Source organism: Brachypodium distachyon, chromosome 1 (genome assembly GCF_000005505.3).
Source record: "Brachypodium distachyon strain Bd21 chromosome 1, Brachypodium_distachyon_v3.0, whole genome shotgun sequence".
Classification (NCBI taxonomy): Eukaryota; Viridiplantae; Streptophyta; class Magnoliopsida; order Poales; family Poaceae; genus Brachypodium; species Brachypodium distachyon.
In genome coordinates, this window is record NC_016131.3 from 69,049,371 (window position 1) to 69,063,367 (window position 13,997).

Sequence of the window (13,997 nt, forward strand, 5' to 3'; positions counted from 1 at the left end):
ACTATCTAGTAAAAGAGAGAGATGCAACCAAGTGATTGATACTTCTCTGAGCAACAATTAACTCATACTACCAAACAAAACCCCAGCCGGCAGCCATGAGCCATGAGGACCAGTCTCCTCCTTGGCGTCGCCGTCGCCACCGTCATTTGCGCCGTCGCCACGGCGCAGCCCGCTGGATATGAATCAATGGACCCCCCACGACCCGAAGGTCCACGAGCTCGCAAAGTGGGCGGTGATGGAGCATAACAAGGAGGCGACCGCACGTGATCGGGACCATCGGGTCACGTAAGACGATGTCTTGTCGGCTAAGCAGTAAGCACCCTAAGCGAGGCACTCTTCATCTACGCGGTGGATAGGATGAACGAGCATGGCGACTACAGGGCGGATGTGCACGTGGAGCCGTCAACCAACGCACGCAAGCTCACACACTGGGGCCCCGCCCACGAGACGCGGCCGCAGGAAGGATTAGCCCAATAAACGGGGTTCAAACCTTTTTCTTTCCTAGTATGTGTTTGTAACTGGAGATAGATCGTAGCCAGAATAAAACGTTGATCATGCGTATCGTATGCCGCGTTTGCTTCACATTGGACAAGTAATTCAGATGCTGCAAGGAAACAAATAAAAAGACGAGCCCGGCCAACACATCTCCAGATCAGCAACAAGAAACAACAAAATTGGTATCGTCGGAAAATGCTTTCAACTACGAATCCATCTGTATTGATTTTGTATAGTACAGTACAATTTACAAATTGTTGTTAGTGATCAAAGATGAATCCTAAAAAACGTGGACGCTTGGATTTTCAAGAAGCGTACAAGCTTGAATCGGAAAGACTGAGAAAACAAAATTGCAAACATCAGTGCCCACTCTAGAAGCAAAAGCAAAGCCTTGCTCGCCACAAAGCTCCAGGGCCACCAACCGCTACGGATGTGGTAATTAATTGGAAGAGTACTCTAATTTGGAATTCTAGAAGCTTAGGAGCCTTTCAGTCACTACTCACAAAACTAACTCATGCCTCAACAAGTCCTTTACTACCTGATTTCTTCTTCCCGCCCTTCGCGGCCTTTGGAGTTGCTTGATCTTTCTCTTCAGCCTCGGTTTCTATTTTTGCGAAAATTGGCTTCGGTTCCATCATTGCCTGGCCTGCTTTAAGGACTCCCCATTTGGTATCCTCCTACAGGGCAGTTGACAGAAAGTTATACCCTAGAAGGTGACCGCAAAATACTTTGGGAAACTGGGTATAGTATTAAACAGCAGATCCCTGGTTATAAGAACATACCCATGTCAGTGTACTAAACTGGTCTTCTGTGAAACCAAGCTGTGTATAAATCCTCAAGGAAAGGCTGGGAGTGACTGGAGACAGCGCAATTGCAATTATTCTCATTGTCTCTAGAATAATGACAAGATCCTGTAGATAAGTGAAGACAAATAAAAAATCAAATTGCAAATTCAAAATTAAATAATAATAAATGCAAATCATCTTCTAATATCAAAATGCTACACATAGGTGAAGTTTACTTTCATACAACATGTAGCATAGCTTGACAACAAATATCTGAAATATATAGCATAAACAATTCCAGTATTTATTCCTCCAATGTGGAGTCCAATTTTGTATACAGTTAGTGAATATGTCTACATGTTACACATCTAACAATGCACATAAAGTCATTAACCGGTCAAAAATCATCCAAACAATTCGCCAGAACATATCAAAGTTAGGTGCAGTTTCATTATCACAGACTAACTTCAAAGCAATTGTGACGTACTGACATCACCATTAAGCGCTGTCGGATACTCCCTCCATTTCATAATAGAACTTCATAATATAATGGGTAATGCTTTGACCAAGAATCGTTTTGTTAATATGCTGCTTATATGACATGAAATTGGTATCACTGGATTCGTTTCCAAAAGTACTTACTAATAATTGTGATTTTGTATCATATTTGTCTTAACAAGAACTAATATGCCTTATATTATGGAACAGAGGCGTGTATATAGTAGCAACTACAGAATCTTTTACAAACATGAAAGAAGCAAAGGCTGCAACGTGACTGGTATGCAGTTTCACCTTATCAACATTAAACTTCCAACAAGCACAACCGAACTAGAATAGTTCAACCTTCAAGTGTTTACCTTTGCAGCCTTTTCAGCACTCTCACCTCCTTGCTTGAAACAAGACCATGGTGCTTGCTCATCAATGTACAAGTTTCCCAAGTTACCAATTTCTAGAACAGTTTCACATGCAGACGTCAAAGAAAGATTTTCATAATGGCCCTTCGCCTTGTCCACCTGTATAAACAGTTCATATTATTACTGAAACACCAATAAATACAACAGAAGTGCAGTACATGCACACATATATGTTCATTGAAAAAAACATTTTATTAGGTAGATGAATAGCAGATAGTGGTCTGAATATCCATATACATCATGTGTTTGAAATAATAAATGGAACAAATGCATAATTGACAACACATGCTGACGGTGTATGAAGCCCTTATTTGCTTATTGCCACATGTTTATGAATGAACGTCATATCCATTATCTATAGCTCCAAGAAGCCAAATAATAAAACAGTTCAGTTAGGATGATAAATGGTGGTTGTCTTTACTAGTTGTAAGCTGAAGAAAGAAAATAGAACTCAAGAGAGTACTAACACAGATTATTCTGGTCTTAGTGTAATACATAACTCTTAAAAGCATTAATGAGCTTCAGATGTCAGTGTGGCCTCCAAATTTATAAAGGGTTTCAAGATTTGGTAATGTATAATTAAAAACAATTTTGCTCAGAACGAAATTTGTCTGTTCTAGATCCTTCATTTTCTAGAAGTTCACTTTATAAAGCCAAATAGCCAGTTCAGACAAGCTACACCCTATAAGAAATAAACACAATCACAAATCCACTGTTTATCATTAGTTCACATGCTCCTGCCATCGCAATTAAAGGATACCAGCGAGACCACTTACCAAGCTTTCAACACTATTCTTGAACGAACTTCCATCTGCAGCAGCCATTGAATCAAAAGCTAACATGGAACCACAATTCTTTTTTAGGAGCCCCAGTGTGCGATTAAGGAGATTCCCTGTCCAAATGAGAATGGGATCATCACTGACAAATACTCCCTCCGATCCTAAATTGTTGTCGAAATATTACATGTATCTAGACACCTTTTAAGAATAGATACATTCATATTTGGGCAAATTTGAGTCAAGAATTTAGGATCAGAGGGAGTAAGAAAAACCAAAGAACGCATAAGTCAAAATCAAAAGAAGTTTTAGTGCACATAAATACCAATTGTGTTAGCAAGATGTGCATTGACTGTATTGATAAAACGCCCTTCTGAATAGTCCCCATCATTGCCGAATTCTACTTCCCGCAGGAAGAAGTACCTAACAGCATCAGCTCCAAATCTGTCAACCAAATCCTTTGGTTCAAGTGTATTGCCTAATGATTTTCCCATCTTCATGCCATCCTAAAATTTGCAAAATAAAAAAGCATTGCTGCCTGAAATCAATATGATTTAATGAGATAAAAGAGTCTGGGAGCCGAGATATAATTTTTATATTTTGTTTTATCAGCCTAATGCTTTTTACAAGCACTTTCAATGTTTGGTACTATTTTGTCCAAGCCAACCATGTGCACCAATGAGGCGTGAAATTTATGAATACTTAACGCCACAGGACTATAGATACCCCTATAAAATTAAATACTACTAAGAGTCAACATCTTCTCCAGCGATGAAGTAGGTAGAGAGTTCCTCAATGAAAAAATATTATGAAAAATAGCAATTCCCAAGAAAATGGACGGTTATTATGGAAGAAGGGAGAAGAAAAATATTTATTTTACAAAATAATGAGAACATAAGTATGGTAAAATGCAATGTAAAGTGATATTGAGTGGAAAGATCTGTAAGAGAAATCTGCAAAAGAGCTAGGGCCATAAAGCAGGACCAAAGAAATTGAACCACGCAGCAACAGATGCCCAAATGTTAAGATGGGGAAATGCACATATAATTGCAGGAAAAGGCCGGAAATCCCTTCCAACTAACATACGCTTCTCACATATGTATGCACAAAATATGTATGGTACAATGCTACATTATTATCAGATTTGTTGTGGGTCAAAACAAGAACATAGAAAATATATGATGTCACCTTAGTCAAGAATCCATGACCAAAAACTGCATCAGGAAGACTTATCCCTGCTGACATTAACATTGCTGGCCAATAAACTGCATGAAACCGCAATATGTCCTGAGGTACAGGTACAAAAAATCATCACAAACCATATTCTGCTGAATGAACAAATAAAATAAAGAAGTTCATCCAATATTCTTGCTTGTAAACGGAATAAAAAATGACGATATTTACAATATTAAGTGACCAACTCCTCGTAAATTTGTGAGAATTCCCCAGTTTGCAGTTGGAAACTAAGAGAATTGCACTCAAAGCAGTAGATTAATCGAGATAATAGTACATTCTATGATGTTGGCATCTTCAGCTATTAGGAAACATATTAAAATTCATCAGATTTAACATATAATAAGGAGGGGTTGCCCTTTTCTATTTCTTAGCTGAGTCATGCATCTCTAAGTTTTGAAAATTAGGACATGCTACTGTCAAAATTTGTTTCAACTGTGACCTACTGGTGCTAAGTCACCAACACACCATGCTACATCAGATTTTTAGCCAAGACCTGCAGCTGATCCTGAGCTGCAGTGGCCATGTGATTTTAGTGGTCAATAAACTTAATATATAGATAACCTAAAGGAATTTTATATATGCTTGTTTATTCATTTGATTAATATAGTATTTTCAGAACCTCCTCTTGGCAACTAAGTTAAAAAGACACATGGTAGTATCCAAGTTAACATCAAATTAGGGCCCCTTGCCATCACAAGAAGAAATCAATCAAAACGAACAAAAATGTGATAAGCATGAACGAGAGACACATTGTCTTTTTGTAAGTTGGAACAAGGAACGTGAATGTTTGAAACAGCTACAAAAATTATTTGCACAAAACCAACCTTTCCTATCAGGTGTAAAGAGGCAGGCCAACCGCGATCAACAGCTTTCTGTAAACTTGCCTGTTCTCCATCATCTAGAGACGCTGAAAGGTAACTGCAGACACAAACATACAGAAAATGAACAGCCAGTATGAAACAAAGTAACAGGCAATACTACGTAAGATCATGTACCGTAGGCCGTAGCATTATTGCAAAATTTCAAATCTGCAAGTTGACTGTTCATTTAAAACTTATTACATGCATGGGCAGATGGGCATAATATTATGCTAAAGTAGTAGTGTAGTAGAGTATCCATTGTCCAGTACAAATATGGAGAAGTAACTTTATTGTGAAGTCAAACGTATGAATGGACTAGTAGAAAAATAGACTGCCTTTAGCTACAATAAAGCAAACACAATACATGATTGGTGCACAGGTGCGCCAAAAGAAGTACATTTAGTGATTATCATAGATTCTTCATAGTGGGAACGGATCACCAAGATGAGCTTTCAGTGAGGCACTTCAGATGAATTCTGAGCAATCGGACTACAGTAATGTCATGAGGACCATATGCTAAACAAATATGAGCAGTAACAGTTCTGGAAAAAATGGATTATCATATTTCAAAGCACTCAAAAAGCTTGTCATTGGACAGTTGAAGCTAAGTGACAGAAGCAGTCTTTGATTATGAATAGAAAGTTCACTATTTTGAGTAAACAAAGGAACGATTAATCTAATAATTTTTCATTTGATAAATCACTGAAGTTGGGTGACTCCTATCCTTGCACCGTAAGATTAAACAGAAGATATCAGTAGCACAGCACACCACATACACACATACCAATCCATTAGAATGGGAGTAACTAGTAAGATTATGAAACTTGTCCATGCTTACTAAAATGCCAAGCAGCAGGTATGGAACAGAGAAACATACCCTAATAAGGCATCAAACCACACATATATTGTTTGTTTGGTGTCATTTGGCACTGGAATACCCCACTCTACAGATGCACGAGAAATAGAAAAGTCTCTCAATCCACTTTTAATCCAGCCTTGGACCTACAGCTGTGTCTTAATTAGAAAATTAACAGAGGCAAGGGTATCCTAAACCAAGAAAATAAGCACATGTAGCTGAAAGACTGACAATTAATGAAGCATCAGTGTGAAATTATGAATCTTGAAGATTTATGTAAGAACATCTATCACAGCACAAGAAAAGAACGAGTGTTGTTTTATCTTGCCAGTGCACCAATAGGAGTGCAACTGTGAACACAATACAGGCTACTACATAAAATGCATTCTGGATTTATTGTCAGTCATTGCTTTAGGCATGCACAGATGCACATATGTACTTTTGAAATGCCATCTTGCCAGGGAAAGGAAAATAAACATGTGCTTTTTTATGAAACAATGTGATTTCAATTATGAAGATAGGCTGGGAAAATATCCAGCAGCTACACATGGATCCCCAACCACAAGCTTGAACCATAAGCCACTAAAACATGATACTCCCTCCGAGCCATATTAATTGTCTCAAATTTGCCCAAATATGGATGTATCTATGCCTAAAAAGCGTCTAGATACATATAATATTTCGACAATTGATATGGATCGGAGGGAGTATATGATATTTGCTGTCAAAGCTAAGGATACATGAGTATCATTGTGGTCTAAAGACATCTTTAATTTTTATTAGAAAAAATACAATATAGACAGCAACTTTTGGCAGCTTATTTCAGAACTGGTAAATGCCATCTCGGTTCTAATATTTAACCTAGTTAGGAATTAGGATGCTATCTGAGTGACCATTTGACAAGTTGTCAGTACGAAAATGTATTGTGAAGATGTTTGTTCGATATACCAATGCATCTCCTGGCAAGCGGAAATGGCTGAAATGCATTGACCTAGTGGAACCCACATAGTTTGCTACACATTCAATAGCAGAGATATATTTGAGAAAATCATGCTAAATCTCTAATAATACATATGCCGACATGATCTGTATTTAAAAATATGTCGATACTCAGATCAACATAATCTGTCTAATAAGCAAACAGTTCTGCACTTCCACCATATTTGTAGTGATGTACAGTAACTCGACGAATAAAGATCAGATTGAACAAAAACATTATAAAGACTAAAGAGAATAAAGCTTTACCTCATGCAAGCGATATGAAGGCCTTACAAAATCGGGATTTCTTCTCAGTAGCTCTTCTAACTTATGCTGATATTTTGATAAGGCAAAGAAATAGTTATCTTCCTTTCTAGGTACACAAGGCTTCAGATGCACAGGACAGCAATTGTTTTCCACTAACTCTTTCTCATCCTGTGTCCAATCAACAAAACCAACATTATTATTTTTACAATATCAGTGCAGAAATATAGAGATATTCATAAATGTATAGATACACTTGCCTAAAATGTATGTACTAGTACTGTATATGAGATGGCACAAAGTACAAAATGAAGCTTACTTTGTACTCCTCGCAGCCCACACAGTAAAGCCCTTCATAATCAGCTCTATATAGGTCACCACTGCTTAGTACTCTAGAATAGAAGTCATTAACAACAGCCTCATGTTTAGGATCAGTTGTGCGAATAAACTTGTCGTATTCTATGTCTAGCTGCAAGCAATTACAAAGTTGGAAGAGAGAAATGAGCTCCAGATGAACTACATATTGTGAAAATGGTAAACTGAAAATACTTCGTGTTGTGACATACATCAGCCCAAAGCATCTTGTATGAATTTGAAATTGTGTCGCAATGCTCCTTGGGGTTTCTACCACTAGCCTCTGCTGAAGTGGCAATCTTCTCACCATGCTCATCTGTTCCAGTAATGAATATAACCTTCTTCTGTAGCAATCTCTGCAACCAGAGAAGCATCATGAACAAAACCTTAGAAAAGGAGTTGGGCAAAAAAGGGCATGCATTTGCTCTCAAATAATCTAGCAACCAAACCATCGAACTGAAATTTTTTGCGTTGTCAGGAACTTAGGACACTAAGATATTATGAAGTATGTGTATCTGCATTCCTGTCCTAGGTATGCAGTTATGCACTGCCACGTTCACCACTTGACTATAGAACAATGAAGTCCGCCAGCCATTAGCACGGTTCGCACCGGTCGTCATCAAATATGGCATATGTGCCAGCAGGTGGATCTCGAGTAATGTACTCAAATTCCTAACATGGGCTTGTTGTGGAAATTGTGTGAAGGCTTGCCTGGAAGCGGGCGACGGCGTCGGCGGCGATGGTTGTGTATGCGCTGCCCATGTGCGGCGGCGCGTTGACGTAGTAGAGCGGCGTGGTGAGCACGTACGGTGGCGGCGCGGAGGCGGAGGCATCGGAGGACGAAGAGATGGATGCGCAACAGCGGCCGCGGCCGCGGCGGTGGGGAGCGGATGCGAGGGGCCGGGGAGGGGGTGAGGCGAAGGCTAAGCGGCGGGCGGTGGCCCCGATTGAGGACGGGACACAGAAGAAGGCCCGCCCTGCGGCCATGGCGGTGCCGCGGTGGAGACTGGAGAGACAGAGACGGAGGAGTGGGTTCGGGAGGGGTTTGGGGTCGAGTTCGTGAGGCAGAGAAAGCAGATGTGTGAGGCCGGGGACGATGGCGATGGGCTGCTGAGCGCCTGAGCCGGATCATGCGGGTGATTAATTCTCAGTTTATATTTACGAAAATAAGATAAACTGGAGCACAGTACTCCCTCTGATTGTTGTCGAAATATTATATATGTATCCATATTTGGGCAAATTTGAGACAAAAATTTAGAATCGAAGGGAGTAGTTTTTTTACCAAGAAATAAGATATTACATGTATGTATGTAGACGCTTTTTAAGCATAGGTACATCCATATTTGGACAAATTTGAGATAATTAATATGGACCGGAAAGAGTGAGTAGTACACTAGCTAAGTGTCATCGAATCTGGTTTATGCTCTAAGATTCAGAATGAACCATGGAGAAAAAAGAGTGAAAATGACGTCCCATACTAATCCGATGGTTATGATACGTTGACTTAGGCTTAAACTTTTTCTTTAAAAATCAGGCAGCCAAGGCATGGCCACACCCAAAAAAATATGTATTACTCTCTCCGTTTCATAATTCTTGTCGAAATATTACATGTATCTAGACACTTTTTAGGAATAGATATATCCATTTTTTAGCAAATTTGAGACAAGAATTATGGAACGGAAGGAGTAGAATTTATAGCTTCGCTCCCCAACTTCCTGGGGCGAATACCTTGTTGATCGTCCGATCTGGAAAACGTGGCTGCAATCACACCAAATCCCTTTCAAATCCCCTAAGACTAGATAAATCACGAGGAGCAAGAACGCATAAGTGTGATGCCAACACGGTAAAAAAAAAAACATCCAAATCGACGAATCCAAGCACCGTCGAGAACCTTAGCCGGAACCACCGCACCTAAAAACACAAATAGCCGTAAGAACATATCGAGCCCATCTGCAAAAGCAGGCGAAAACCACGAAAGAGAAGTGACATACCATAGCGCCCACCACCCACGGGATGATACCAACAAACTAGCTCTGGCAACGAACCTCAAAACATATCTGCCGCCACCAGGATGCACCTGGCAACACAACCACCCAGATCCCCAAATACAACAACAACAACAACAACGAGCCGCCGTCAACAATTTCCCTGATGCACACGCCGCAATCATAAGAAGGCAAACAAAAGTGCCCAGCAATCGCTAGCCAAAATATAGAGAGCAACTAGAACTGTGAAGCGAATCAAGAGACAGCCAGCAAAATTGACACATGAAGCGCTAGAAGGAGAAGAACATCTCAAGAAGAACTGAGAAGATGGATGAAGCAACAGAAACTCCTCATTGTAGAGGTGTCAGCAACAACACTACTTCTGACAGCAGGCCTACCGTCCAACACCCCGTCCATACACCGACGATAGGCCTGATTAGGCAACAACAACAAAAATCACGGTTCCAAAACACTTGTGGCTCGCTCACATGCCGATGTTGTCTACGGCTCTAGATTTGAGTATGTTACCCTCTGAGTAACCATATGGACATATGGTTTCATTTTAGTTTCCTATATTTTGTGAACCAAACGCATAAGTCATATAAAATTTAGAACAGTTTCGTTACATTCTGTCATCTGCCAACAAAACACTAGTCCTTCCGTCCGGAATTATCTGTCGCAGAGTTAACGAGGGAGTGCCTTAATCTCTCGTTTTCTTTCTTCGCCCAAGGACAAATTGTGCACGAAATCCCCATCTCCAGGTGGCAAAACATGCATAGCAATGAATACAACGGTTGATAACCAACTGCCCTCGCTACCCATTCATTTCGACTTCAAAACCGCATCTATCGACCTCAGAAAAGCTACTACTAGTAGCTCAGACTTTACGCTCGACAGCTTACCTACCCAAACGGCCAAACCACTCCTCAGGGGAATGGCAAGCCCACATCACATCGCGATGGAGCTCGTCGATCCCAAGGCCGGGGAGGCCTCCGCCTCCTCCTCCACGGTGGTCGCCGCTCACTACATGTTCTCCGTCGTCATCGACGGCGTCGAGACGGACATCCACGAGGGCACGCTCCGCGGCAACCCCGCGGGCAAGGTCACCGTCACAAGCCCCGGGAACCTCTCCGCCGACGGGCTCCGGAGCGTCCTCGTGCGCGGCGGCGGAGGGGGCGCCGTCTCGTTCACCCTGTGCGGCGAGGCCGCCGCCGAGGGCGTGGACTCTGCGTCCTTCGCGCAGTGCGGCTCCGTGCGCGTCGAGCGCGCGCGGGCGACCTCGGCCACGCGGTGCCGGGCCGTGGAGGTGGAGCGGGCCGGCAGGGTGTCCCTCGAACGGTGCCGCGAGGCCCGGCTCCGGGGCGGGGGGTTCCTCCGCGCGGCCCGATGCAGGCGGGCCGACGTGGAGAGCTTCGGCGAGGTGCGGCTGGCCCGCTGCAAGGCGGCCAGGGCCCACTGGTGCGGCAGCGTGGAGGTGGAGCTGTGCAGGGCCGTCCACGTCAGCCGGTGCGGCGCCGTGAGCGGCGACCGGTGCCGCGTCGTCAACGTCGCCGCCGGCTGCGGAAGCGTCGCGGTCACGCACGCCGTGGTCAACACGCTGGACGAGGGGGAGGAGGAAGAAGCAGAGCAGCTGCGGCTGCAGCAACCCGTTTCTCCGCAGTCCAGTGACAGCGAGTAAAAACCAGCAAAATCAGCAGCAGCAGTGAGTATATTCATGTTACGACGATGCGAACAATTGCAAATTCCGCGGATTTTGCATCGCGTCATTACTTGTTACTGGCGTGGATTTCCCACTCTGCTTCGCTGTGCTGTGCTGTTGTGATTGATTGAGATGTGGAAGTGGTACCGCACCTACCGTGTAAATGTTATCTGCTTGGCGGGAGAGAAACAGCTAGCGTTAACACAGTCAGATGTCAAAGGACAAATGAATACAGAGATAAGAGGAGTATATAACTGGAACAGATATAAACAACAGGTAGATATGCATCAATAACTGGATTACTGAAAGAACAGCACTGAAGATGCATCACCAATGCCTTAAATTAACTGGTTTGACCTTAGATATAAACAATAGGTAGATATGCATCAATAACTGGATTACTGGAAGAACAGCACTGAAGAACACCAAACAAATGCATCACCAATGCCTCAAATTAACTGGTTTTACCTTAGATCATTCTCAAGCACTGGTAGCAACATACGGTAGATATCTGATCAAACTTCCCTATCTCTTCCATCTGCCGAAAGATTTCGATATTGAGTTATTGACAAACATTTCCGGGACCTCAAATAAAAGATGATGCACTCTTAATTGACACTAACCTTTTTCAGCGACAAAAAAGGGACCAAAGCCTATGGGACACCCGTTGTGATGGAGAACATATTATACTCCAGTGGCAAGGCGTATCAACACATAAATCTCAGAGGGCACCGAGCTGCACGAAGGTGTATCAGCGCGGCACGCCACTGAGCCTTGACCACTGGCCGGAGAGGGCAGAGGTGGGGAACACCACGGCGTGAAAACCTCCCTCTAAAAAAACGAGCTTTTTTGCTGTACCCATTATGATAGCCTCGAGGGTGATGTCCTCATCACATTAATTAGTATGGACCGTCCAATTAGCTTGATCTAACGTTCAATATGACTTGGTACTCCATCCTCGTTTTTACGGAGTACCGATTTGAAAAGTTATGGAGCGTGTCCATTGAAAAGGGCAAAACTGTAATCAACCCACAACGGGCCGCCGGCGTGACTACGGCTTCTTCCATGGCATGGGATGAGCGATCGAAATCCCCAACCAGCGTCTACGAGCGTAAGCCGGCGAGACTTTGCGGGGGACATGGGATAAGCGACCGGAATCCCCAACCAGCGTCTATGAGGGTAAGCCGGCGAGACTTTGCGCTTAGTCTATGGTGTCCACTGGCCGCGGCGGCGGGACTGAAGGCATGGCGCTGTGGCCATCAGCGGTGGCTGCGGCGGCGGAGAGGAGAGCGGGACACGGGGGCCATCAGCGGCGGCGGAGTGGAGCGCGAGAGGCGGTGGCAATCGGCGGCAGCAACGAAGCGGAGGGTGGGACGCAGGGGCCATTTTAACGCTGCCATAGAGGGAGGTTGATCCCGCTGTGGACTGTGCCGTCCGCATCAGCATGCTGGCGAGGACAAGAAACGGGACGGCACCACCGCGAGAGATGCAAAGACGGGGAGCGAGAGAAGTAGCTGCTCTGCTGGTCTGCCGATGTGTACGCACGTACGTGAAAGAGAGCAAGCGGCCATGGCGTCTGGCTGGACCACAGGAGGAAGACGTCGTGCCGTGCGTTCGATTGGGAATAGACGGGGATGTGATGACGTACCACTTAGTTTTTCCTTTTCTTTCCACCACCCGGCAGAGAAAATTAATTACCATGCACTGCATTAGGAAAGTGAAATTTCTAAAACACCCTTTTAATCGAACGGCCAGATTTGCTTTGTACTCCCACCTCTTTATATGGAGTACCGGGGTACCGTAAAAAAGCTCAAAAAAAGGGGTTAATTGGATCTATGCCACCGTATATTTCACCGGTTGGAGATATGTCATTAGAAAAACTTGACTTGGAGAAATGCCACTCTAACTTTGTTATACCTCTATCAATGCCATTATATCCACTTAAGACCAATAACTGTTCATAAAATACATGTATTTCAGCGTGTACATCAGTATTTACCATAATACCCCTATTTACAACGTTCAACAGTACGTTCGAGTCTTCCAGGCGTCATAAAGGTTCAAAAAATTATATGCCTATGTCTATACGTATTTAGACAGTATACGTTCAACAGTACAATTGGGGACGTGATATGAGGAGCGCGTGGGGATAAGAAGAATAGAACTGTTTGACTTGGGATTGAGAAAAAAACTGTTCATATAGAGCTATGTCTATACGTATTTAGACAATATACGTGCAGGGATTGGACGAAATGGCATTGATAGAGGTACAAGAAAGTTAGAGTGACATTTCTCCAAGTCAAGTTTTTGTGATGGCATATCTCCAACTAGTGTAATAGAGAGTGGCATAAATCCAATTAACCAAAAAAAAACTCCCTCTCCAGAGTGTCTCGGTGCCACTAGGTAAGCTGGGCCACCATGTCGGTGTCGCCCTATCCAAGAAGGAACGTGCTGGTGTTGGGCCGAGCCCATGTAACCGCGCGTGCGTCGAGAGAGGCCATTAGAGTGGTTCGCACTAGGGCCGAGCCCATGTACTAATAAAGAGGTTTCATGCGGTAAAAAAAAAAGACTGCCTCTAACCATTGCAAGGACGACAGTGACGGCATCGGTCTAAGGTTGCTCTTTCCGTTTGCAAGTGAGGTGCTGAACATGGATTCTAGGAGTAGATGAGAGATGAATTATTTTTTGTTTTCACTTTAGAACCTGAAATAACTTTAGACTTCTAAGTGAGCAGAAAATTGGGCTACGCTTAGGTCCTCTTTTATTCAAAAGATTTGTGAAACAATGAAATGGAA

The 13,997-nt window shown here is 43.1% G+C and overlaps 2 protein-coding genes and 1 long non-coding RNA gene across 3 annotated transcripts; 1 reads left to right on the top strand and 2 right to left on the bottom strand.

Moving 5' to 3' along the window:
- Positions 1–674: 674 nt before the first annotated feature.
- Positions 675–8,611, bottom strand: LOC100843706 (methionine--tRNA ligase, chloroplastic/mitochondrial). Its single transcript, XM_003558480.4, has 12 exons — positions 8,230–8,611; positions 7,731–7,874; positions 7,484–7,633; positions 7,168–7,335; positions 5,944–6,068; positions 5,031–5,124; positions 4,159–4,257; positions 3,296–3,476; positions 2,971–3,086; positions 2,138–2,293; positions 1,278–1,406; positions 675–1,172 (listed from the first exon to the last, which is right to left on the bottom strand). The coding sequence occupies exons 1-12, from the start codon at positions 8,503–8,505 to the stop codon at positions 1,008–1,010; spliced, it is 1,803 nt and encodes a 600-aa protein (XP_003558528.1). The 5' UTR covers positions 8,506–8,611; the 3' UTR covers positions 675–1,007.
- A 681-nt stretch (positions 8,612–9,292) lies between these two features.
- Positions 9,293–12,047, bottom strand: LOC112269817. Its single transcript, XR_002961952.1, has 4 exons — positions 11,826–12,047; positions 11,671–11,740; positions 9,510–9,666; positions 9,293–9,429 (listed from the first exon to the last, which is right to left on the bottom strand). It is a non-coding gene; the product is annotated as an uncharacterized LOC112269817 (long non-coding RNA).
- Positions 10,219–11,408, top strand: LOC100829561. Its single transcript, XM_003561872.4, has one exon. It carries the CDS (start codon positions 10,285–10,287, stop codon positions 11,179–11,181), a length of 897 nt encoding a protein of 298 aa, XP_003561920.2. The 5' UTR covers positions 10,219–10,284; the 3' UTR covers positions 11,182–11,408.
- Positions 12,048–13,997: the final 1,950 nt, after the last annotated feature.

Bases quoted from the DNA above. Each gene is read 5' to 3' on its own strand.
- LOC100843706 (XM_003558480.4), bottom strand. From the start codon at position 8,505: ATGGCCGCAGGGCGGGCCTTCTTCTGTGTCCCGTCCTCAATCGGGGCC. The intron at 6,069-7,167 runs GTAAAGCTTTAT...ACACAGCTGTAG, and splicing joins CTTCATATCGCTTGCATGAG to GTCCAAGGCTGGATTAAAAG. The intron at 2,294-2,970 runs GTAAGTGGTCTC...CTGTTTATACAG, and splicing joins AGAATAGTGTTGAAAGCTTG to GTGGACAAGGCGAAGGGCCA.
- LOC100829561 (XM_003561872.4), top strand. From the start codon at position 10,285: ATGAATACAACGGTTGATAACCAACTGCCCTCGCTACCCATTCATTTC.